Raw genomic sequence first — 26,071 nt, 5'->3', positions numbered from 1 at the left:
AAGTCTCTGTTCAGATCTCATTCCTCTTCTCTCTCAGGAGCTTCTTAGAAGTCAAGTTCAATGGGAGTAAGGTGCTTAAATACCTTTGCAGATCTTGGCCAAGTGACTAAGGAGCATGTCTGAGACCACAAGAAAGCTGTGATGATCTGCAGGGACATTGGCTGAAGGGTTCTAGCTGCAATATGGGAGATGCTAGTGCTCTAGGCTCTGTCTTCAGGTAATCAAGGCCCCAGTGAAGACCAATTTCACAGTGAGGTAAACTGAGCCGTAGCTAGCTAGCTTTGGTCTAATAACTTGACTTCTCTGTGCCACGGTTCACCCATCTGTAAAGTAGGTATTATTCTGATCCTCATGCAGTGCATCAGGTTCAGAATGAGGCATAGAATGCAGGCCACTTGCTTCCAGTTCCCTCCTCCGACTGCTAGACAAAACTCCCCTCCCCACCCGACCCCATGGGAAGGAGCACAGAAAGGGGCTCACGTACTGCATGATGCGGTAAGTATGCCCAGTGGTCTGTGATGAGATGTTAGATGGGATGGGATCTGAGTTACTGCAGAGAATTCTTTCCTGGGTGCTGGCTGGTGAGTCTTGCCCACATGCTCAGGGTTTAGCTGATCGCCATATTTGGGGTCAGGAAGGAATTTTCCTCCAGGGCAGATTGGCAGAGGCCCTGGAGGTTTTTCGCCTTCCTCTGAAGCATGGGGCACGGGTCACTTGCTGGAGGATTCTCTGCAGCTTGAGGTCTTCAAACCACAATTTGAAGACTTCAATAACTCGGACATAGGTTAGGGCTTTGTTATAGAAGTGGATGGTAGGATTCTGTGGCCTGCTTTTTGCAGGAGGTCAGACTAGATGATCATAATAGTCCCTTCTGACCTTAAAGTCTATGAGTCTATGATTGTGCTTGCCAAGCAAGCCTGAGTGGAGCTCTCCACCTTGCCAGGCCCCTGCCCATCCCTCTCCACTCATTGACAAAGCTACGTGGACTGGGCAAATTCCTCTGATCCTGCCCCATCTGCCCGGAAGAGAAGTTGGTGTTACCGCTCGCCGTGGGAAGCGGTGGTGACTTCCACATTCTTGCCACTGCCGGAGGTGGATGTGGCTGCATCTTTCTTTGGATAGTAGAGGATAGTGAACCAGATGAATATGAAGAGACCTGTGGAGACAGACAGGCCTCAGTCAGGGGTGGAAATGTTGGAATCTGTCCTGCTGGCAAACACTATGGCTAATACCCAGGTACCTTTAGCAGAACAAGTTTGAACCTAGCCTCATTAGCTCTTAGTGTGCCCAGGTGACAGCGGAGATTCGCTCATACACCATTCCAGGGGGAATTTCACCTGTCTCCTGCTGCCTCAACGAGCCCAAGGACTTCCAAGGTGACACTGAAGGAAGCTCCTAAACTCACTTGCCCCAGTCGAGCCACTGTTAATGTTCCATCTCTCGCTAAGGGGGGGAGAGTGCAGGTGGGGTGGTAGCCACCAGTGTGCCATCCCTCCCACCCCCTTCGTGCTACATCCCTGGCTTCTGGGGGAGGCAGCTCTCCAGCTCTAGTGCTCCTCACAACGCTGCAGTTGGGCATGGCCCCCCAGAACTGCCTACCTCTTCAATAGGGAAGTGGGGCCTGCAGAGCGGTCCCAGCATGCACTGCTCTAGCTACGAGAGATCCTAATAGCTTTCCATTCAGTTCAAGGTATAGCACTGTTCTTTGGGACCTATAGCTAGGGTGACCAGATGTCCTGATTTTATAGGGACAGTCCTGATTTTTGGATCTTTTCTTATATAAGATCCTATTGCCCACCACTCCCTGTCCTGATTTTTCATGCTTGCTGTCTGGTCACCCTACCTATAGTGCTAGTGTAACCCACACACCTCCTGGGTGTGGCGTTCTGTCCCATCTAGTGGCACCAAGCCCACTTAGAGAGAGAGTTAAATGAGTTGGCTTTTAGCTCATGTGATAGAGGCTCATGCACTAAGCTCCAGAGGTCCCCGGTTCGATCCTGCCTGCTGATGACCGGGGTCTGTTGGCGTTACACGAGGGGGTCACATCTCTCTATTAAAGGGGATGCCAGCTGTGATCTGAGCCACAGCTGTGGCTCTCCAGCCTGGGCAATGCCTGGGCACCACGGGTATGCAGTGCCGCCTGGCTCGGTGCTTTAGCTGGGAGCTGTGCCCTGACCTTGGAGAGAGTTCAGGACAGTGAAGAGGTAGACCGCAGGCACGGACATGGCGCCGTAGGTGAAGAAGGCCAGCCCCCATGTGGCTCCCAGGAGGCAGGAGAGGCCTAGCACGGTGAGGCCTCCCTTCCAGGCCTCTATTTTCTCCTCCTTCCCTGCTGTGGCATGCTGCAGGCAGAACAGCTTCCAGGCTACAACCACAAGGATCAGGGTGTTGAAGAGGAGGATCAGGCCGAAGTAGCTGCAGTTGGTGACGTAATGGACGACCAAGTGAGCGGAGTCTATCCAGCACCTGCAAGGGACAACACAGTGAGCCTGGGCGGGGGGCAGCTGGGGATGCTGGCAGAGCTGGGGAGGGCAGGGTGGGGGGCAGGCAATGGAATGGGGCAGCACACCAAGAAATGGCTCCTACGGATCAGCACATGTAGCTCTCCTAGCTTGGGGACCCCCACTTCAGAGGCCCTCCTAGAAGGCAGGACCAGGTGGTTTCAGAAGAGGGGAAGGATGGTGCGGGTGGACAGGGTGGCAGATCCTATCTCCTGTGGTTGGGAATGCCCCAGTGCTAGTGCACCCCTGGTCTGTGATGTTGGGCAGTGATGTTCTTCCCACTCTGTCGCCTCAGGAATTCCATCCAGCACAGCAGCAGCCAGTGAATCCCGAAGACATGTGGCAATGGGTGTGTACTGGGATAGGGCAAGCAGCCCTTTTAAACAGTCTTCCTGTGGGGTGGAGCCCTAGGAGTGGCCGCTCCCATCCCTAGGCCATGGGGTCCTGCCAGGAGCAGGCTGGAGCATGGATGCTGAAGGCCAGATCCTGCTTTCCTTGTTTTCCCCAATTCCCCGCTGAGGTCCGTGGAAGCCTCGGCTGCCCACAGAAGGCACTAATGGGCCCTGGGTCTTCCTCTTTCACTTCTACAGCGGGTGGTGTCCCCATGTCACAGCTGGGGCACAGTCTAGGCAAAGAGCTATGCAGGGGCAGTGCGTGATTCTTCCTTGGGGGGAGGCTGCGTGGGCCTGGACTGTAGCCCCGTTCTGAGGCCCACCCCCAGCGTCACTAAGCCCCCTCCCTGAAGCCCCGCTGCTCACTGGCTGCCCACTCACCACTTGTGCATGCCTCTTCCCCCCCCTCCCCCCGTGAGGCCCCCATGCAGGTGGAGCTGGGACGGGAAGAGGCGGAGCCGTGGGGCAAGAGGATGAGCGGGAGATGGAGCCCAGGCCACAGCCAGGGCACCCACCCTTTCAGTGGCGGTGCGCTCCAAAGGCGGCGGGCTGGCTGTTTGGGGAGGCGTAGCTTCCCCTGGCCTCTTATACCTGCCGCCTCTGGGGCTATGCAAGGGAAGCCCTGCAGCGAATGGTGGCCTTTCAGTGCTTAAACTGGAACAGAGAGCAGAAGCTTCCTGCGAAGCTGAGGAGCAGAGAAAAGATTGGTCCAGTTTCCTTTCTAAGGCAGCCAAGGAACAGGAGCAGGCTTGCTTTGCCTGAGCCAAGCCACTGAGCTAATCCACGCTGCAGAGGGCCAGGAGAGAGGGTGCAGCTTACAGGGTGAGGGTGGGCTGGTTGGCCATATCCGTAATGGTGTATTTTCCATAGCTGTTCATGCTGCCAGTGATCGTGACCACGAGAGCAGGGAAGCCTGAAAAAGCAAAGGGAGGCATCTGTGAATGCCTGGGGAAGGGGGATATCGGGGGCTAATTTTTCTTTCTGTTTCTAAATGCTCTGACCTCTTGTCCATCTAAGCCCAGGTCCAGACAGGGTCTGAGACAACAGGCAAATCTCAGTGGACACAAACTGTCTTAAGAAGCCATTTTGCAGAGATGTGATATTGTGTGGAGACTCAGGTTGGGTGGGCTCTGGTCTCCTTCTCCTACTCTCCCAGCAGTGTTGCTGTGCCTTGTTAACTGCTGCTGTGGGATTGATCTCTGATAAAGGTCGATATTTAAAATCCAGAGGATCTAACCTTCTTATTAAGGCAGGTCAGACTTTGATCTCAAACAGGTTGGTTGTGTCCCTTTAAGAGCTCGCCCTAAGCTCTCCGTGGCTAGGGAGCCCACCGTTGAGCCTGACAATCCAGCCCCTAGCAACCTGAGGGAGATGCAGCCTACCCCAGCCAACGAGGCACAGCTTCACCATGTAGTGCCGCATGTAGATGTTGGTGACTTTGATGACCAACAGGTAGAGTTGAAAGGCCTCAATGGCCATCCAGGTGAAACAGCAGAGCAGGCAGTAGTGAGTGAAGCCTCCGATGCCCTTGCATAGCCCCAGGTGGCCCAGGCTGAAGATCCATCTGTTCAGCAAATAGGCCAGGTTCAGGAGGAGCAGGCTGCTTGTGAGGTTCACGTGAATCTTGGCCGTGTCATTGGACTTGAATTTTTTGTAAGCGAACCTGAGAGCGAAATGAGGCTCAGTGAAGACCCAAGTCAGCTCAGGAAAAGAGTGACACCTATCAAAGAGCATCGCTGCTCTCAGAGCACCAATTCCTCACTGCCTCTTAGGAAATCAATGGGTGGGTACTCTCATCCTTCTCTGGGGGTGAGATAGGCCCATGAATGTGGGTTGTTGATTTAATCTCTCCCACCATGTAAAGCGAGAGACATATTATCTCCGGAACTTCCTAATGAAACACAGAGCAGAGAGAGACGTGGCACGACCCAGGGGAAAACAAAGGACCCAACTTGGGGCAGGGGGAAGAGAGAATGAGAGGGGAGGTGACTGGAAGCTTTTTGGGGCAGGGACTCTGTTGTTGGTATTTGTGTGCATGGAGACCAACACAACGGCCCCCATGTCCCTGGTTGTGACCTCTGGGCCCTACTTCAACCCAAGTGACTAGCAGAGAAGGGGACAAATGAGCCACTCAGAGGCTGCCCCTCGCAATGGGATGACCATGGCATGAGGGATGCCTCAGGAACGTAGGACCATGGACAGTTCTTGTTTCCCTTCCCCTTGACTCTGGGGGATTTGGGGCCAGTCTCTGCCCTGGTGTAAGCAGATGTTACAACCAGTGAAGTCACTGGAACTGTGCCAGTTTGCACTAGGGCTGAGCTTGGCCCATAGACTGCGTTCACCCAGTTCCAGGCTCCAGCGGGAGGATGGGGATGCCAGGAACATCCAGAGAGAGCCTGAGGGAGAAGCTGGAAGTGTTCTACCTTAGAGCAAAGTACAGGATGATGGTGAAGGCTGAGAAGACCACGGAAATCCCACAGCCGACGTTTGCGATAGTTAATAACATCTGGACTGTGACGTCTAGGGATGGACTCTGTCAAACACACACACAGGCGCTGCGTTACCACAGGTGCGGGCTGGTGCAACAGCAGAGAACATAAGAACACAGGCAGCTTAACAACCTGCTGGAGCTGCTGGGACAGTAATGCTGAGCTTCTGGGCAGGGCTGGGTGGGGACTAAATGGGGGGCTGCTGCTGCAGGCCCAGCTTGCAAAGCCCCTGGGTGAGGAGAAGGGGAGTGGAAGTGTGAGAAAGCTAGTCAGGCTACCCGGCTAAGCGCAGCACAAAAGGAGAGCCGTGGTTCTGAGCAGACCAGTCACTCCTGCCATGTTCTATAAAGATGGGAGAAGGAGAAGCGGGGATTAGCTAAGGGTGCCATGGACAGTAATGACTGGGCAGCACTTCAGGCTGGAAGAAGAGAATTTGAGTCTCTCTGCTTTGGTATTGCAGGCCAGATGCTTAGCTGGAGAATGTCCCCCTGTGCCATCCAGTCCCTGAAGGAGCTGGATTGGGTTTGTTGCTGATTAGAGACCAGGGGCTTGGAGAGGTGGAGCCCAGCTTTGTCACAGAAGCTGGGCTGACTTTCTACAGGCCTCAGATGAGGTGTAAGAGCACAGGTCATTTACGGAACTGTTCCAGCACAGATTGAACCTGGCTTCTGGGGCTCAGGATGGAGCAGGCAGCAGAAGCCAAACTAAAAGCAGTAGGTACTGAGTATATGTGATACCATTAAGAGGGTGAAGAAGGTCAGGTGATCACAGCAGCACACGGTCTCCTTGTCTCTGAGTGTGGTGACGCAGCCAGATGTGTTCCATCCTCCACGCTTGCCTGCAAAATTCACACGGAGAAGCTACGGAGTGGAAACCAAGCACATCCTCAATCCTTGCTGCACACTGATTGTAACAGCCACCAATGCGAAACAGCAGCTGAATGGCCTTGTTAGTGCCCTGGAGATCTCAAAGCACAGCTTGAGGAGACATTGTAAAGCCTCTGGTTTGGGGAGCGGATGGTGAAGGAAAGGACATGGGGTGGGATGAAGGTCTCGTTTGCCGTGGCTTGCAAAGACCATGGTATAGGCTCAGATGCGACACTGATGGGGGACAAATACGTATATAGGTTGGTGTCTGTCTAGCCTATGAGAACAAAGGACATATACCATGTGACAGCCTCTGGCACAACCAGAGCCTGGACGTGAAGTTATTAAATGTGAAATACCTCTTCAGGCACAGATGAGGGGCTCCTCCCCTCATTAGATACATGTGCCCAGGCTGGTATTTCTGTGGGGGTTCCTGTATCACTCACCTGGCTACAGGTAAATTCTGATGTTGCCTCATCACAGGCCTCTCTAGATTATTCTAACAATACCTTGGCTCTAGTGGTTCCTGCCTGCCCCGAAGCCATTGAACAGGAAGGGACACAGGATTGGACACTTTGAATTTGTGAGCAATTGCAGTTAAAACACACAAAAAGCCAAATAAGTCAAGCAACCGCAGCCCAACCAATTCTGAGTGAGCGCCGGTGCCCACTGCATTCCCAGACACACAAGTGTCCTTGTTGCCTTCCAGCCAAGGCCTCGGCACTGGAGGGCACAAGCTTTCCACAGAGGTGAAGAGGCAGATGGGCACTGCCCCATTGCTGCTAGCTCTCAGCACAGAGGAGTTGGCAGGTCAGCAGGATCCTGCAGATCTAGTCCCACTCTGGTAGGCCCAAGACGCAGTCCTTTCTGGATGCGTGGCTTGTCTCTGCAAGGTTTTTCCTGCTCTCAAATCAAGCCTCTCCTGGGGCTGCCTGTGCTCTCTGGGTGAAGCTAGTGCAGGGACAGGCAACCTATGGCACGAGTGCTGAAGGCAGCACACGAGTTGATTTTCAGAGGCACTCATATTGCCCAGGTCCTGGCCACCAGTCCGGGGGGCTCTGCATTTTAATTTAATTTTAAATGAAGTTTCTAAACATTTTAAAAACCTTATTTACTTTACATACAACAATAGTTTAATTATATATTATAGACTTATAGAAAGAGACCACCTAAAAATGTTAAAATGTGTGACTGGCACGCAAAACCTTAAATTAGAGTGACTAAATGAAGACTCGGCACAGCACTTCTGAAAGGTTGCCGACCCCTGAGCTAGTGTCTATTCTCAGTCCTGTCCTCTGCCTCACGTACCTTTCTTGGTGTCCCAGAAGACGCACTGACCGGACACATTCTGCAAAGACAGAGTGGGTTAGTGAGCAGGGTGGCCCCCCTCGGTGAGGTGGAGAGGGGAGGGGAATACTGGCTTACCTGGGGCAGTCGTCCGTGGGAGAAGGTGAGTTCTACACAGTCGCTGAGTCCAGCTATTTGCCTGCCTCCCACTTTCACACTGACCATGACATTGTCTAGCATGGTGCCTGTCTGGTCTGGGTCCTGCGGGACATTGGCATAGTTCCATGGCCACAGTTAGTCTGAATGCTTGAGGACCCCAAGCGCAGAAGAACCCGTACCCACTTAGCACAGTGCTCTGTCTCTCCCAGTTGATGAGCCCACTTGTCTAACAGGGCTGGATCCTTTAGCTTAGGTAGTTGAGGTTCATGCCTTTAGATCCAGCAGTCTAGGCTTGTTTCCCTGCGGCTGCTGCTGCTCCACCGAGGGATGCAGCAACACACTGCAGCCCTTGCGCTGCCATGGGTCCTATGAGACTCTGTGTGGCCACAGAGGAGTTAATTCCGTCACCTAGCCTTTATGCCTCTCAGCATCAGCTGTGGAATCAAGTTGTGACTCATGGATCAGTGCCTACTTCATAAGGAGAATGTACCCTCATACTGCCAGGCATAATCTGATCCCCGCCATTTCCCCCTCCCTATTCAACACCGCCTGATGAGTGAGGTGCATGATGGGGGCATTCGCCTTCCTCTGGAGAATCTGGGATTGTTCAGGGCCGGAGGCAGGATGGCTAAGAGATCAGCTGAACCTCTGCTCTGACTAAAAGAACAGGAGTACTTGTGGCACCTTAGAGACTAACAAATTTATTTGAGCATAAGCTTTTGTGGACTAAAACCTACTTCATCGGATGCATGCGGTGGAAAATACAGTAGGAAGATATACATATATACAGAGAACATGAAACAATGGGTGTTACCATACACACTAGAGTGATCATTTAAGGTGAGGTATTACCAGCAGGAAAGAAAAAAAGACTTTTTGTAGTGGTAATCAAAATGGCCCATTTCCAGCAGTTGACAAGAAGGTGTGAGGAACAGTACAGGGGAAGCATAAACATGGGGAAATAGTTTTACTTTGTGTAATGACCCATCCACTCCCAGTCTTTATTCAAGCCTAATTTAGTGGTGTCCAGTTTGCAAATTAATTCCAATTCAGCAGTCTCTCGTTGGAGTCTGTTTTTGAAGTTTTTTTTGTTGTAATATTGCGACTTTTAGGTCTGTAATCGAGTGACCAGGGAGATTGAAGTGTTCTCCGTCTGGTTTTTTAATGTAATAATTCTTGACATCTGATTTGTGTCCATTTATTCTTTTACGTAGAGATTGTCTGGTTTGGCCAATGTACATGGCAGAGGGGCATTGCTGGCACATGATAGCATATATCACATTGGTAGATGTGCAGCTGAACGAGCCTCTCATAGGGTAGCTGATGTGATTAGGTCCTATGATGGTGTCCCCTGAACAGATATGTGGTCAGAGTTGGCAACGGGCTTTGTTGCAAGGATAGGTTCCTGAGTTAGTGTTTTTGTTGTGTGGTGTGTGGTTGCTGGTGAGTATTTGCTTCAGGTATTTTCTTTGACTGTTATGGCAACGCTTACCTTAAACAGGCCCACTTTTCCAACATCAAGCACCAGCACTGCCACTTTGACGTAGTCTGTCTCATTGTGAATGGACTGAAATAGTCCCCTGGGGAGTTTTATGTTGCTCACATTCCCCTTCACACTTGTGTCTAGCTCCTTGGGGACCTATGGGAACAACAATAGTTGATTATTATTTGCTAACAAAATGCCTTGTTCTTCTAGAGCACCTTCCATCTCAGGATCCACAAACACTAGTAAAGCCCCCGTGAGGTGGATATTATTCTACCCACTACAGAGATGGGGAAACCGAAGACAGAAACAGGAAGCAACTCATCCAAAGTCACTCAGAGCATCTGTGGCAGAGCTGCACTGAGAACCCAGGAGTCCTGACAATCAGTTCTCTACTCTAACCGCTAGAGAACATTGCAGCCTAGCTGTTGCCACACAAGCTGGGTGTAACCTCTGTGAGAAGAAGGAAGTTCTTCCAGACAAGGAGGACCCCAGTGCTCTATGTTTGCTCAACTAACTTGGCACACGCCAGCCATAGAGGTGAATGTGAGAGCTACAGATAGCAAGATACAGCTGCCAGCATCCCCCACCTTCTCTAGTGGGGTTTTCAAGAGGATCTTTTCTTCACAGTTCTGTAAGCAGAGTCAGGATGAGCGCTACCATGACATCTGGTGGTGAATTGTGGCAAGTTGTGGAAAAGAACTTCAGGGGCTGGTCTTGTTTGCATAGGCATACCCACCCTGCCTGGCCTGAGCTCACAGCAGCCCAAAACAGTCACTTCGGCTGCTATGGGATCCCCAGTGTCTCTGTTATTGAGGCAGGAAGAATAAAGTGTTTTATGACAGAGGGACTCACCATCAACTAAGTAGCACTCGCTAGACAAGGGACATGAGTTCAAAACTCGGGGAATGGAGAGAGGTTGGGGACAGGTAAGTGTACCTGATGGTATGGGCCCCTTTTGAGGGCTTAAAACACCAGTTCTACCTTCTCCACTGTTGAATATCACAGCTAATTTTTATTCTATTAGGAATCTAGTTACAGGCTGCTGAGCTGAATTCATTTTGGGCCAATGGTGCACCTGCACTGGGGCTCCTCTACTACAAGCTGAAATCACTAAAGAGCTGAGATCACTGAGTGCTGTGTTAACTAGTGGTGGGGAGGCTGAAGATCTATTGCTAAGTGGCTGGCAGAGCGGAGCAGTTTGTGGGACGGTTGGAGTGGCTCACAGGACGACTGGTGGAGAGGAGCGGAGCTGAGCAGTTTGCGGGACAGCTGGAGTGGCTCACAGGACAGCTGGTGGGGCGGGGCAGGGTGGGGCAGCACGACTGGCAGAGTGGAGCAGTTCGTGGGACGGCGAGTGGAGTGGAGCGGCTTGCGGTGAAGGCTGCAGCAGAACCCCACAGAGAGGCGGGGCAGTCGGTCTCGGACCACGTAAGGAGCCCCTTAACGCCCCCCCCCCCCATTTCCACCCAGGCTAGGGGTGGGTAAAACTCTACGGATACACTTTTAAACTCTGGGGCTGCATTGATCGGGGACAGACACTTTTGGGTTGTTGGACTTTTGGGTGATTTTCAAGTTGCTGGACTCAAGAGACTTTTGGGTTGTTGGATTGTTGGGACTTCGGGTGACTTTGTGAGTTGCTGGACTTAAGAACCTGCTCATAGTTTGTGCTATGAATCCTGTCTGTGGTGTTTTCCCAACATGATGCTGCATTGTTTCCCTCCTTTATTAAAAGGATTTTGCTACACTCAGACTCTGTGTTTGTGAGAGGGGAAGTATTTATTGCCTCTTAAAGGCGCCGGGGGTGGTATGTAATTGTCCCAGGTCACTGGGTGGGGGCTCGAGCCGGTTTTCCATTGCGTTATTGAAACAGAACCCCTAGATACTGAACCCAGCCCTTGTTGCTGCCACCTCAGATGGGCAGAAGGGTTACAGCCCTATTGCAGCTGGAGACATGGGCTCTGAAGAAGCACCTGGCTGCGTCATGGCTTGCAGTGCACCAGCAAGGGTTAACTCAACACGGGGGTTGCCTTCAGCACTCTGGCAGTGTGGCCATCCCATGCTATCACCCAGGCCCTGGGGTGTCTGACTGAGGCTAAAGGCCCAAGGTTTATTCCACTCCTGCTCAGAAGGAGAAGAGGCTGCCATTTTGGAAGGAAGGCATTTGCTACCTCATTCGGCGTGAGCGTGAAGGTGAGATCGTGGGTGATGGAGGTGCTCACATTCTGGACCCGCGCCTTCACCCTGTTTATGTCTAGGACGCTCTCATTCACATCCTCCCTGGTGAGGTACTCCTCGAAGGCAGGCCAGAAGCTGCAATGGGAGGAGGTACATGCTGAGAACTCGTGGAGGGTGGAGTGCAGCTGCCAGAGGTCCACAGCTGTTCCTGCCAGGCAGGAAATGGCCGCCATGGACTACGTATCCTATGCCCCAGGAAGCTGAGGCAAGGGAAGTGCTTTCTAGGCATGTTTAAGCTAATGGGGAGCAGGGAAGGGAGCCTGGCTGGTGTGGACTATGGGAATAACCCTTCCCAGTGTGGGAGGTCATGAACCCTTCACCTCAGCACAAGGCAAACTCTGGGACTGTCCTGGTGTGGGCTGGGGGAAACTCTGGCCTAGATCCCCTCTTGCCAGAGAATGAGCCCTTTCCTGCTGGGCCAGGTTCCTCCCTCCTGGGCCAGGATGTGGGGGAATCTTGGGTTAGCTGCTGTGGCACAGGCCTGCCCCTCGCCCTTAGCCATGAGGGACCTTCTCCAACAGAGCCCTGCCCAGGTGACACTCTCATTCCCCGGGTGTGCGCCCTCGTACCTGTGGATCTTGTCCATCACACATTTGCAGAAGGCGTTGTCCTCCTGCTGCAGCTCATCACACGTGGAGGGAATGCTTGTGATTTTGTTGGCTGACTCCAGTTGTATTGGTAAACTTCCATCGGTCAGGCCGATGTCACAGCAGCTGGTGTCAGTATCCCCCCTGGGTTCTTTCGGCAAAGCTGAGGGAGGCAAACACAGCGGCGGGGGTGTTCCCAGGTCACCCTCTGGCCAACAGGGAGCATGCAGGGAGCAATTTGGAAACCCAGGGTTACTGGGAACAAAGGAAAGTGAGCAAAGAACAGTGTCCGGGGGCTGTGACTGCCTGAAATGAATGGGCTAGAGAAGACCCGAGGGGCCCTCCCAATGCTATTTCAGGGGCTCAGTGGGGCTGCAGCTGGGCACCTCACAGGGGAGCAGCAGGAGGCTGGTTAGTTGCACTGGGATGTGATCTGTGAGCAATGGCAGCCCTTTGCCTGACTTCCATTGCATGGCCAGAGGAATCTGATAGCGGATCAGAGCCTGTCCTCTGTGTTGGATTGTCCTGCCCAGATGCTCTGAGCTGGATTCACCCTGGCATGAACACCTGCAACACCCCTGCTGTCAAAGGAGTGGCACCTACTTCCTTTTGGTGTCTCTCCCTCCCTCTGGGATCCTGCCATCCAGTTTCCTCTTTATTCCACCCCTTGGCACCCATGCTAACTCTCAAGGAGGGCTGAATCCGACTTGATCTGGGAGAGGGGCTGGAGTGGGTGCCGGGCCTGGGGCAGAGCTGGGGGGTCGAGCATCCACCGGAAGTTTGAAAAATTGATGCCTGTGCCTAGCTCTGTACAGACATCGGATAATTAATCCTACAGCACCCAGGAGAGGAAGGTGGGTCACTAGTCTCGTCACCATTGGCAGATGGGGAAATGGAGAAACTGAGATGAAGTGACTTGCCCACGTCACACAGCAGATCAGTAGCACAGCCCAGATTGACTGAGGGCCTTCTAAGGAGGCTTCTTCCTCAGCCCACTCTATGAGGCTGTGGCCCTGTCTCCCACAGGGTGCAGTTGCTTCTGTATGAACAGGGGTAGCTCCACTCTGCCTTCGGGCTGTGGTTACCCTCCTGCATCAGCCCAGCCCTGGCAGTGTCTAGTGGCAGCGCAGAGACAGGAGGTGGTTGGCTCATTGGGTCATGGGAACTGAGGGTGCAGGGTTGGGGAGGAGGTCTGGGTTGGGTGGCTGAAGGAAGGAAAATGGAAAGCAGAGGCAGAAGGAGGTCCCCTGGGATTCATCCTTAGCAACCCTCACATGGATCTGTACCTGCAGCGCAGCCCCAGAGCACGCGGCCCAGTTCAGCAGAGGAAGGGACTCACCCTGGCAGCTCTCTTGTCCTCTGATGTAATCTGGAACAAAAGGAAAATGGACAAAACCACCAGGGTCAGTGAGTGGTGTCAGAGGAGGGAAAAGATCATCACCACATCGCATGTGAGCCAGCGGAAGAGCCCGTTGCATCACTCAGCACTTCCTCACTCATGTGACACTGGAGTCAGCCTCAGTCTGTCTTGTCCTCTCTCTCCTCCTCCTCCTCGCCTTCATTTCTTTCCCCACCTCCCTCCCTCCCTCGACCGGTTCCCTCCCGTTGGCTTAGAGCCACTGGAGCAATGGGGTTAGGGCAAGAATGTCAGGAACCTGTAGGGAAGGAAACAGGAAGGACTAGGAGAGGAGAGACCATCAGTGGAGGGTCCCTTAATATCATTCCTTTGCCTCAGCCACATGCACGGCCCCTAGCCCATCACATGCAGATTGTGACTGAATCTCCTCACCCACATTGGGTTCACGCACATCTTCGGCATGGCAGAGATGCCAATAGCCAGACCTACAGCTCCCAGTGCCCCAGCACTCTAACAATACACAGGACACTATTACATGGAATAGGTAATAATCCATATCGCAGATCACGATCACTAATACCGCAGGGGGCTGCTAACATGGGCATGCTACTGACACAGGGCCAGATCCTCAGCTGGTGTGAAGCGATGTAGCAGCTCCTGGCGTAGCCAGTTATTTCTAGTGCCTTTCAAACCAAGGCTCGGTTTCAATACAACTGCATCAAACCGAGGATTTTCTAGCTAAGAAACCTCAGAAGATTAGCAGGGGGCTGGAGCGCTCCAGGGCCCTTCCAGCCCCACATTTCTGTGAGTCTAGCTATGTCGAGCGATAATGATACATTACATTAGTACATTGCACTAGTTGGGCTGGTAATCCGGGTGCCAAGGGTTAACAGATTTTCATGTTCATGTCAGTTGCTTGTATGTTGCGTGAGTGTTTGCTCGATCCTGCCCCACTTGGAGTCCCGGAAAAGAAGCCCAGTGACTGCAGTGGGTGCTGGCTCGACCCACACTGAATGCTCAGATTATCTTTGGAACATATTTGCATAGATACTTCTGGCAGGATTCCCCAGCTCTGGCTAATGTGTGGTGTTCCAGAGACATCTGCCAGCCCAGCAGAGATGTTCTAGACACCCCCCCATCATTTGGCAAAAAGCAGATCTGGCCTCCCGGGATGTAGCCACTACACTCAGCATACAGCAGGCTGTGGCAGGCGATCCCTTTCCATGGGATTGAGTGAATGCTCATGATGTTGGTTCCCAACCTGTCCTACCCACAACGATGCAGGAAGCACAAAAATCACCCCACCAGCTGCTCCCCGTCAGACACCAGGGGACTGGCACTAGAGCCAGACAATAAGCCAAACTTGGTCACGTAATCAGAGGGCAGGCCCCTGACGGGCTACAATGAAACATATGCCCAAGTCAGTCTAGCCCAAAGAGAGCAAAAGGCTTAGGGGAAATCATCTCTCTTGCCATTCCTAGCTGTCAGCTGATCACTTTGGCCTTTCAAATGGAAGTGTCTGTCCCACTGGTTAAACTGTCACTGCAGTCGAGTGGTTAAACAGTTCGTTAAGAGTGGGGGGCACTTTTCCCTTTTCTCAAAGTCCTAGATCCACTAGGCCAAAGCACAAGAAAGCACCCAGAGCATCTGCAGGCAACACACACACACACACACTGGGTGGCTTTCCCCCACCAGCACCTTCTCTTCTACTCACCCAGCAGTGGCAGGAGGCTCAGGGTTGTCACCATGAAGGAGTATTTCATGCTGTGCAGCAGATTCACCATTCTCCTTTCTCTTGTAAGTTTCTCTTTCTATCCACACTGTTCTCTGCACCCTCCTGCTTCCTCTCTCTCTCTGGCTCTGCCTCCAGCCCTGTGCTCCGAGGTTTAAATTAGGCAATGGAAGTGTCATTTCCTATCTGAAAACTTCACAATCCTTCCTGCACCTTTGCAGAGCAAACTCACTGATACAAGGTTCCTGGCTGATGAGTGACAGACAGCTCGCCCCAAAACTCAGAGCTGGCGTTCTCCTTTCTTGAGTCCTGACCCATCTCGGGGTGGTTCTAAGGGTTCCTCGCCTGTCGTTGTGGGGCCACAATCCCATCTGAGCCCCTAGATTTCCTCTCTTCTAAGTGTCTGGCAATAAATGTGCCCTCTGCCTTGGGTCTAAGGCCGATGCTGCTCAGTGGGTCAGAAGGCTAGAAGCGCCTAGGGAAGATGTGCCCCTTGCATTCCAGCCCAGCAAGCACCCAGATGCTGTCACCTCTGTGATGCCCCTATGTCCCCTGGCCCAGGAAAGTGATAGGTTTGTCGTTTCCTTGCCAGTGCTCGTGGCTTCTTGCAGGAAAGACCATATGTGAGTCCTGAATGTACGTACCTTTCCAACAGCCCTTTGTGAAAGCAGTATCATCATCTCCAGTCCGTCAGAAATCAAGAGTCAGTTCCCCCAAATCATAGGGTTGGCTTAAAACTCATGAGAATCGAAGAAAAATAATAAATTCAGGGTCCTTTTCTATGTGTTTGGGTGTCCCAGTCATGATGGGGCACATTTACAAGCTCTTTCTCCCAACCCCGAGAACGAGAAAGGAACTTCTACAAAAATAAAAATTGAAAGCTGAGAGTCTCACCTAATCACATGACCCCAGGAGCTGGGGCTTTAAGAAAAACCTCAAATAGCTTGAGACTTGCCGTAACACCATGAGAGTTGGCAACACTGCATGTGCTGTCAGTCCCAAGTTCCCAGCTCCTCCACACCACAGTGTAATGATGTCAGGCCCCGAACCCCTTGTCAGCTGAGCAAAGCCCCTGGCCTAGTTGACCGCTCATGGGCCACTGGAGGTGGATTCAGAATCAAAAGCAGGGGAAATGCTCAGTGGGTTTCCATTCCTTGAGCAGCATGGGCAAATGAACTCTGGGGACTGGAGTCTATTCTCCCTTTCCCATCCTTGGAACATCAGGCAGGCCCGTCCAGAGGATTCAGGGGGTCTGGCGCAAAGCAATTTCAGGGGCCCCTTCCATAAAAAAGTTGCACTACTACAAAATACTATATTCTCGTGGGGTCCCCTGTGGGGCCCAGGGACGGGGCAAATTGCCCCACTTGCCCCCCCCCCCATGGCCCTGGCATCAGGGAGGGGTTAGGAATAAACATGAGGCCAGATTTTGGAGAGGAATTATGGTTCAGTGCTTAGGCTGCTAACAAGATTCAAGAGATGTAGCATAATGGGGCCTACAAGCTTGTGTGTAAACCAGGAAGGGGTTAATAGGCTACACTGAGGGCCCATTTAGCCCAAAGGCAGGCACCTGGAGCTGGAAACAGGCTTTCAGGGAGAGGCTTAAAAGGAAGAACCCTTCTCAGTTGCAAGGGGACAGGCAAAGTGAGCAGGTGTGTAGAGGGCTCCCTGTGAAAGATCAAGATGGTAAGTCCAGCGGTGGGTCTCTAGCAGATCTCCCTGGAGGAAAGAGAAGAGTTTATGGGTATGTTGCTCAAGACTTGTTTTGAACCAAGGGCCTGGAAGGGCTGGATCCGCCGGTGACTGAGCTGGGAGCCTAAGTCGCAGCACGCCAGAAAAATGTTGGAGAACGGAGAGAGCAGCAGATAAGGAAACAGGCTGCTACCCTGCACCGTGCTGGAAGGGGGTGGTCTGGTGAGGGGGTGCAGTTCTCTGGGGGAGGGCATATTGATCAATCAAAGATTCCACACACACTGGCATGCAAATAATTTGACCCACCGCCATGAATGAGACAACTCTTTTTAGGCTAAAAGAATTTTTCCCACCGAGTTTGCTTCACTTCTCTGTGTTGCTTGGATATATATGTCTCCCTCCAGGGAAAGCCCCTCCATATGTCTTTGACAGCCAATGGCCCCATGCCTTCATAACACTGTCAGCAGTTGTAGTTCTGCCTCACTGCTCAAGAATGGTTGAGCAACAGAGCTCTTGCTAGCACCCAGAGCCAGGTTTGCATAGACGGTTCTTCCTGTTTGCTCTGAATGAAGTTGAAAGCTAGTGTGCGTGTGCACACTTTGCACTGCAGCTCTCCCTACACCGAGGGCTGGGAACTCTTTCCCCTCAGTGCTGGTGGTTGTTAGTGGCACGTTCTGAATGTGCAGTGCAGACACCCACATAAATGTGCACCTTCCTCCTTTTGTATCATGGCTCTCCAGGGTTCTGCACCATGTAATTCACCGTAGGGCTGAACGCCTGTGTGATGCAGTAGGGACTGTCTGTGTGGGGAGTGGGAGAGCAGGGGAGGACTTTAGGGGATGGACGATGCCAGGGCTGTAACCTGAGCTAGGTAAGGGAGGGGAAAGGTCAAACACCTTTGCCCGGGAAGGGGAACAAAGGAAGGGAGTGGCAGAAGGGAAGCAGTTTAAGTTTGGGCTTGGGGCTGTGTGGGTGGAATTCAGGGTATCCTAGCTAGGATCCAAGCACCCTGAAAGCCCAGAAGGACTCGGTGGAGGGGTCCTGACTGTGCCTGCAAGCTCTGCTGTAACCTGTGTTCCTGTTGTCCAATAAACCTTCTGTTTTACTGGCTGGCTAAGAGTCACTGTGGGTCCCAGAAAGAGGGGTGCAGGGCCGGACTCCCCCACACTCCGTAACAACTGGTGGCAGCGGTGGGATATACTGCACCCCGTGGACGGCGCTTCCTGCAGTAAGTGACTGGGGAGCAGTAAAACGAAGGGGTGGTTAACCCCTGGGAGTGTGTGCCCAGTGAGAAGGACTTTGCAGTAACAGGGTCCCCCGGGGGATTGCAGCGAGCGGTCCCAGGGGCGGAGGAGTCTGCAGCTCGACCCTGGCAGAGAGGTGGTGACCTCACGAAGGGCTGGTGCACTAGGGGTCCCCCTGGAAACCGTGGGGAGCGGCGAGCACCCCGGCCTGTGAGTGGCCAGCAGGAAGATGTATGCCAAGCGGCGCAAGTGTGACCTGGTGGAGCTGTGTAAGCAGAGGGGGCTGCACCCGGGGAGACGCACCAAGGACCAGCTGATTGCCCAGCTGGAGCAGGGAGACCGCATGAATGAACGGAGCCCTGGCTCTGAGGGAAGCAGCCGAGCAGATGCAGCGCAGGCACCAGTGACTGTCCCTGCTGGGAGTGGTCAGCCGGCAGACGAGGGCTTCCCGAGACCCCCCCTTCCTAGGCGTAGAGGAAGGGCGGGGAGGAGCCCAGTGTATACCGAGGGCACCGTGACACCCCCGGCCAGCAGGGGAGCCTCCCGGCGAAGCTCACCCCCCAGCAGGGGATCCTCCCGGCAACGCTCGGCATCCGTGGAGCGGATGCGGCTGGAATATGAAAGGGAGCTGAGACGGGAGGAGCTCGAGTTAAAGAGGCGAGAGCTGGAGAAGAAGGTGAACCAGCGTAAACATGAGCGGGAGGAGAAGGAGAAACAGCGTAAACATGAGCTGGACCTGGCCCGGCTGAGGAGAAGTGAGGCCCCGGCTGCGGTGAGTGAGGGGGGACCCAAGCCTACAAAGAGCTTTGATAAGCACTTGCTGCCCCGGCATAAGGAGGGGGAGGACATAGATACCTTCCTGACGGCCTTTGAGAATGCCTGCGAGCTGCACAGGGTTGACCCTGCAGACAGGATCGCAGTTCTCACCCCCTTACTGGACTCCACAGCCATGGAGGTGTACAGCCGACTGAAAGGGGTGGAGGCAGGGGACTACGAACTGTTCAAACAGGCCCTGCTCCGCGAGTTTGGGCTGACTCCTGAGATGTACCGGAAAAAGTTCCGGAGCCAGCGTAAAACCCGTGAGGTTACATACCTACAACTGGTCAACCGGGCGCAGGGGTATGCTCGCAAGTGGACAGCTGGGGCCCAAACTAAAGAGGACCTGCTTGACCTATTTATACTGGAGCACCTGTACGAGCAGTGCCCATCCGACCTGAGGCTGTGGTTGATGGACCAGAAGCCGGAGAACCCGCAGCACGCAGGCCAGCTGGCCGACCAATTTGTGGACAGTCGGGCAGGGGATGGCAGGAAGGAGTCTCGAAGGAGCAGGCCTGCCTCAACGCAGAGAGAGAGTCATCATGGGACCTCCCAAAGGGGGCCGATGGAGAACCCCCCCAAAAGGGGAACATCCAGCGGCAGGTCCCTCCGACCCACTCAAGGGGACCCACGAGATATGGGCTGCTATCGCTGTGGCCAACGAGGTCACATACGGGCCCAGTGCCCCAAGCTCAGGGACAGACCAAGCAGACCCAACCCGCAGAGGGTGGACTGGGTAAAAACCCAATCGGAGGAGGGGCTACATTCCCAGGAAAGGGGGGCTGGCAACATACCACCTGTGGATGCTCCCGGTTCCGGGTTTTTGGTTTACCGGGTGGGCGCGGGGCTGCCCCTCCGGAAAGAGTGCATTGTTTCCCTGAAAGTGGATGGGAGGAAGGTCACTGGGCACTGGGACACGGGCGCAGAGGTGACGCTGGCCCGGCCCGAGGTGGTGGCCTCAGATCGGATGGTGCCCGACACCTACCTGACCCTGATGGGCGTGGGCGGGACCCCATTCAAGGTACCCGTGGCAAGGGTACACCTGAAATGGGGGGCCAAGGAGGGCCCCAAGAATGTGGGGGTACACCAATATTTGCCCACTGACGTGTTAATGGGAGGGGACCTTGAGGACTGGCCTAGTAACACCCAGAGTGCCCTGGTCGTGACTCGTAGTCAGAGTCGGCAAATGGCACTGCTCCCCGACAACGGGGAAGGTACTCGACCTGAGGTGCAGGACCCTAACTCAGGGAGCGGGGAACGCCCAGGGGCACGGTGCAGAGAGGCTGCGGCCTCAGACCCAGCCAGCAAGAGAGAGCCGGTCCCCATTCCTGTCCCAGCTGCTGAGTTCCAGGCCAAGTTGCAGAAAGATCCCTCCTTGCGGAAGCACAGGGACCGGGCTGACCTTAGTGCGGTACAGACCATGAGGAGAGGTTGCAAGGAGAGGTTCCTGTGGGAGAAGGGGTTCCTGTACCGAGAATGGGCTCCCCCAGGGGAAGTAGAGTCATGGGGGATCAGGAGGCAGCTGGTGGTTCCCCAGAAGTTCCGTCACAAGCTGTTGTACCTGGCCCATGACATCCCTCTCGCAGGGCACCAGGGAATCCGGCGCACCAGGCAGAGGCTGCTACAGAAGTTTTACTGGCCTGGGGTCTTTACCCATGTCCGACAGTACTGCCAATCCTGTGACCCCTGCCAGAGGGTGGGGAAGGCCCGGGACAAGGGGAAAGCGGCTTTGAGGCCTTTACCCATCATAGAAGAACCTTTCCAGAAGGTGGCCATGGACATAGTGGGACCTCTCAGCAAGACAACCCGGTCAGGGAAGAAATACGTCCTGGTGGTGGTGAATTTTGCCACTCGCTACCCCGAGGCGGTGGCCTTGTCCTCTATCGAAGCAGACACAGTGGCAGATGCGCTGCTGACAATTTTCAGCCGGGTGGGGTTCCCCAAGGAGGTCTTAACGGACCAGGGGTCCAACTTCATGTCGGCCCTGCTCCGGTCCTTATGGCAGAAATGTGGGGTCCAGCACAACTGGGCCTCAGCGTATCACCCCCAGTCCAACGGGCTGGTAGAAAGGTTCAACGGGACGCTGAAAATGATGCTAAAAACATTTATGAACCAGCATCCGCAAGATTGGGACAAGTACTTACCTCACCTGCTGTTTGCGTACAGGGAGGTACCCCAGGAATCTACCGGGTTTTCACCTTTCGAACTGTTGTATGGAAGGCGGGTGAGGGGGCCCCTAGACCTGATGAGGGACGAATGGGAGGGGAAGGCCGCTCCCGAGGGAAAGTCAGTGGTGGAGTATGTCCTGACCTTCCGGGAAAGACTGGCCGAGCTCATGGGCCTGGCCAGGGAGAATCTGGCCCGAGCCCAGAGGAGGCAGAAGGTCTGGTATGACCGCACAGCACGAGCCCGTACCTTCGCCACCGGGGATCAGGTGATGGTTCTTATCCCCGTGAGGAGAAACAAACTCCAGGCCGCCTGGGAAGGGCCCTTCAAGGTTATCAAGCAACTGAATGAGGTAAACTATGTGGTGGAGCTGTCAAACCGGGCACATCACCGTCGGGTGTACCATGTGAACATAATGAAACCATACTATGACAGGGGGAATGTGGTGTTGGCCGTGTGTGGACATTGGGAGGGGCAGGGAGATGACCCCTTAGTGGATCTATTCCCTGGGACAAAAGCTGGTTCCCCCCTGGAGACGATTCCCCTCTCTGAGCAACTGACCCCGGGCCAGCACGCTGAGATCAGAGGGGTGCTGCATCTGTACCGACAGCTGTTTTCCAACCAGCCTGGACGCACTAATTTGACTGTCCACCGGGTGGAGACTGGGTCACATCCCCCTATAAGATGCTCCCCTTTTCGGGTCACTGGTAAAACTGCCCAGGATCTTAAAAGAGAGGTCAGGGACATGCTGGCTTTGGGGGTGATCCAGCCGTCTTCCAGCCCTTGGGCCTCGCCAGTGGTGCTAGTCCCCAAGAAGGATGGGTCAATCCGGTTCTGTGTGGACTATCGAAAGCTCAATGCCATCACCGTATCTGATGCCTACCCTATGCCCAGGCCTGACGAGCTCCTAGACAAGCTAGGAGGTGCTCGGTACCTCACCACTATGGATCTTACCAAAGGCTACTGGCAAGTGCCACTGGACGCAGATGCCAGGCTGAAATCAGCCTTTATCACCCCTCTGGGGCTCTATGAGTTTCTGACCCTGCCCTTCGGCCTCAAGGGAGCGCCAGCCACCTTCCAGCGCCTGGTGGATCAGCTACTGAGGGGGATGGAGAGTTTTGCCGTGGCATATATTGATGACATCTGCGTCTTCAGCCAGACCTGGGAGGACCACATGTCCCAGGTTAAACAAGTCCTAGACCGACTCCGAAAGGCTGGGTTAACAGTAAAGGCTAAGAAGTGCAAGGTGGGGATGGCTGAAGTATCTTACCTGGGCCATCGGGTGGGGAGCGGCTGCCTGAAGCCGGAACCAGCCAAGGTGGAGGTGATCAAAGACTGGCCTGCTCCCCAAACCAAAAAGCAGGTCCAGGCCTTTATTGGGATGGCGGGGTACTATCAAAGGTTCGTGCCCCACTTTAGTGCCATAGCCGGCCCCATCACTGAACTATGCAAAAAGGGAAAGCCAGACAAGGTGATCTGGACTGAGCAGTGCCAGGAGGCTTTCCGGGCGCTGAAGGAGGCTCTGGTTAGTGGCCCAGTTCTAGCAAACCCAAATTTTGACAAACCCTTTATGGTGTTCACTGATGCCTCAGACACGGGACTGGGGGCAGTGTTAATGCAGGAGGATGAAAAGGGGGAGAGACACCCCATCGTGTACCTGAGTAAAAAGCTGCTACCCCGGGAACAAAGCTACGCGGCCATCGAGAAGGAATGCCTGGCCATGGTGTGGGCCCTTAAGAAGCTAGAGCCATATCTCTTTGGGCAACACTTCACCGTGTACACCGACCACTCTCCCCTGACCTGGCTGCACCAGATAAAAGGAGCCAACGCCAAGCTCCTAAGGTGGAGCCTGCTCCTCCAGGACTATGACATGGACGTGGTCCATGTGAAGGGAAGTGCCAACCTGACAGCGGATGCGTTGTCCCGGAGAGGGGACCCTGAACTTCCCCAGGTCACTGGGCAGAGTGACCCCGCTCAGTTCAGTCTCGAAGGGGGGAGAGATGTGATGCAGTAGGGACTGTCTGTGTGGGAAGTGGGAGAGCAGGGGAGGACTTTAGGGGATGGACGATGCCAGGGCTGTAACCTGAGCTAGGTAAGGGAGGGGAAAGGTCAAACACCTTTGCCCGGGAAGGGGAACAAAGGAAGGGAGTGGCAGAAGGGAAGCAGTTTAAGTTTGGGCTTGGGGCTGTGTGGGTGGAATTCAGGGTATCCTAGCTAGGATCCAAGCACCCTGAAAGCCCAGAAGGACTCGGTGGAGGGGTCCTGACTGTGCCTGCAAGCTCTGCTGTAACCTGTGTTCCTGTTGTCCAATAAACCTTCTGTTTTACTGGCTGGCTAAGAGTCACTGTGGGTCCCACACTCCGTAACAGCCTGCCAGTGTAAATCGGATGGAGGAACTGCTCCTCTTACCACTCTTTTGCCCATGCCAGGACCCCATGAGTGCACATGTACAAATACCCCCTTGTGTGAGTAAGCGCAAAGTTTTTTGGCACCCAGAACCCTAAACAAATGTAGCAATGGGAAAAAATGACCCTTGCACAACAGCTCTGCTCCCTAGGTGTCATCTCAGTGATGGTGCCTCACGGGACTGGAGAAGCTCCGGTGAGCACTGGCAGAGCCCAGGCAGCCATGGGACAATGTGCTGGAATCTACTGGGGCTCATTCCACACCAGCCAAAGCAACGTGATCCTGTGTGAAATAAGTGAGTAAAGGCAGTGGGGCGTGCAACTTTCCGCGTAGCGTGTAAGCTCTGTGGGGCAGGATCTCCTGTTTGGTGTTTGCTGTACGGTCCGGGCCCATAACGAGGGCTCCTCAGCACTACCAATATAGACTAGTAATTGGCTGTGCATGATCCGTGCCCTTTTACCGAGTTCAGTTTTTCCATATGGAATCACAGGGCTGTAATTCAGCCTCCGAAGCCAGTTGTGTGTGAAGCTAATAAATGAATTAACAATCACTTGGTACTGGGACTGGCATGAGATCGGGCAGGAATTGTACTAATGACCCTTGGGCATGAGCTGAGGTGCTACCTGGGAGACTGGCCCAAGAAGGCAATGATTGTAACAGCGAAGGACCCCTCCCCCCTGTGTTTCTGGGCTAGTGTTCGCAATGGAGCCTTTGCTAAATGCTTACCAGAAATAATATTAAGAGAGCACAACAGTTTCAGGGCTGAGCATGCAGATGCTGGGAAATGGTAATGGCAGGCCTGCAGGGACCACCTTAACTCTACCCTTGTGTGTATGTGCATAAGGACACGATCACTCTCAGTTTCTCACACACTAACAATAATTTTACCTCGCACTTCTCATCCATGGATGACAAAGGAGGTCAGCATCGTCCCCATGTTACAGCTGGGGAAACTGAGGCACAGGGTGACTTGCCTAAGGTCATTTAGCAGCAGAGCTGGGACTCAAATCTAGCTCCTCTGAGTCCCAGCACACTAGACGCTTGGCCACACTACCTCTCTGCAATGTAATGTATCATTTCTTATGGGATGGCAGCCTTCTGCATGTCCCCACTAGGCACTGGCTATTAACACACACATATGCATGTGTGTCTTTCATCTGCACAGAGGCCTGTTTATGGGGACTGTGCACAATGAGTCTCTCCAGTGGGAGGCAGATGCAAAATCATGTAAAAACTTTTTTGGACGTGACTTTTTGCTGCCGTTTGTGATGCTGCAGATTGGGGCCTAAGGGTCCTATTGGCACTAGGCTGGGATCACCTGCATAATTTATTGAATTGAATGAAAAGAGCCCAAGCACAGGCCAGATACACCCATTATGCATCCTTCCTCCTACACATGTCGGTGCTGGCAGGGAGGGCAGATGTCTTTATTGCTACGTAGCTAGAACCACTCATGGGGATGGCTCTTGAGCAACTCTCTCCAAAGTGTCAATATGAAAGTTTATAACGCAACCCGCCACCCCGGAGTGCATTTTATTCCACCATGGTACGTTCCTCTTTTTCAGCTGAAGCATGTTCTTCGTAATGACCTCAGTGTTTTATACCTGGCATTTACAGTTGGGCAAGTAATGTCTCTCTAAGTGCTGCGTAAAGTTGATTGAGAGGCGGCTCTGACACTTCAGAGGAAGACCGACCTTGTGGCCAAGACGTGGGATGGGAAGGTAGAAGCTATGTTACCACCCCTGAGTTTCCCCAGCTTCTTGTGCGAGCGTGTCTCCCCGGAGTGTTGTGAAGCTTAGTTCAAGGGCTGGAATGCCAGGGAGAAGGTGCCCATTGATACCATGCCACGCTGTGGGAACTGGAAGAGTTCGTGGCAGTTCTCTTGTGTGTGATGGGATTACACAGCACATACAGGGGAAATCTCTAAAGGCACATACAGCGGCCGGGCACCTAGGCCTTAATCCTCAAAAGTACAGGGGTGCCCCATAGAAATCTTTGGGCGTTAGGTGCCTAAATCTCTTTGACAACTTGGGTCCTGATTCCCATTGCCTTTCAGTGCATACCTGCCATGTGTACCTTTGAAAATCTCTCCCTAAAAATACAACAGGGATCAAGTAGAGAATAAAGTCCCAACAATGGATCAAGTAGAGAATGAAGTCCCGGTGACAGACTGCAGTGGAGTGGGAACACTTTAATAAGCAGAAATCAGATGTGACCCCCCCCCCACATACCCCCTTCGGGGAAATGACCCTGCATTGCGACCTACACACGAGGGAGATTTCCTACGACACAGCTGGGCTGAGATGCCCAGCCCCCATTGACTTTCAATCAGAATTGGGCACCTTACCCTTGTTTAAATGCCACTGAAAGCCAATGAATTACATCAGTGTGAGAGGAGAAGTGAGCCCTAGCAAACATGGACTCTCTTGGACCCCTTGTGGGGAGTCAGTTCCAGAGTAGAAGCTCCTAAGTCAGTGATGGACTGTAACCAGTTCTGGGATTATCTTTCTTTAGGATGGCTAGATCCAGTGCCCTAGATGATCTCACCAGCCACACACTGGATCATGTGGGTCCCACTCAGGTAGCTGGGACCCCAACCTTATGGGATTTAAAGTGAACACCTTGAATTGCACCCAGAAGCAAAGAAGCAGCCGCTGAA

General features: G+C 53.5%; 1 protein-coding gene across 3 annotated transcripts; it reads right to left on the bottom strand.

The window, feature by feature from the left end:
- Window positions 1-242: 242 nt before the first annotated feature.
- ADGRG3 (adhesion G protein-coupled receptor G3) lies at window positions 243-15,252 on the bottom strand. 3 transcript variants are annotated; one of them, XR_007769393.1, is made up of 14 exons: window positions 15,074-15,252; window positions 13,342-13,371; window positions 11,985-12,165; window positions 11,349-11,490; window positions 9,187-9,333; window positions 7,674-7,796; window positions 7,557-7,596; window positions 6,120-6,220; window positions 5,317-5,426; window positions 4,276-4,556; window positions 3,713-3,806; window positions 2,177-2,466; window positions 982-1,156; window positions 243-323 (listed from the first exon to the last, which is right to left on the bottom strand). XR_007769393.1 is itself a non-coding variant. In XM_050923295.1 (13 exons), exons 1-13 carry the CDS (start codon window positions 15,141-15,143, stop codon window positions 1,038-1,040), a joined length of 1,728 nt encoding a protein of 575 aa, XP_050779252.1. In that variant the 5' UTR covers window positions 15,144-15,252; the 3' UTR covers window positions 243-1,037. The 3 variants fall into 3 exon arrangements, 2 of the variants coding, with proteins under 2 accessions (XP_050779252.1, XP_050779253.1); XM_050923295.1 differs by having other exon boundaries at window positions 243-1,156; XM_050923296.1 differs by lacking the exon at window positions 7,674-7,796 and having other exon boundaries at window positions 243-1,156.
- Window positions 15,253-26,071: the final 10,819 nt, after the last annotated feature.

This window comes from Gopherus flavomarginatus, chromosome 14, assembly GCF_025201925.1.
Source record: "Gopherus flavomarginatus isolate rGopFla2 chromosome 14, rGopFla2.mat.asm, whole genome shotgun sequence".
Taxonomy (NCBI): Eukaryota; Metazoa; Chordata; order Testudines; family Testudinidae; genus Gopherus; species Gopherus flavomarginatus.
Note: the sequence above shows the minus strand (reverse complement) of the source record. Positions and strands in the feature narration are given on the sequence as shown.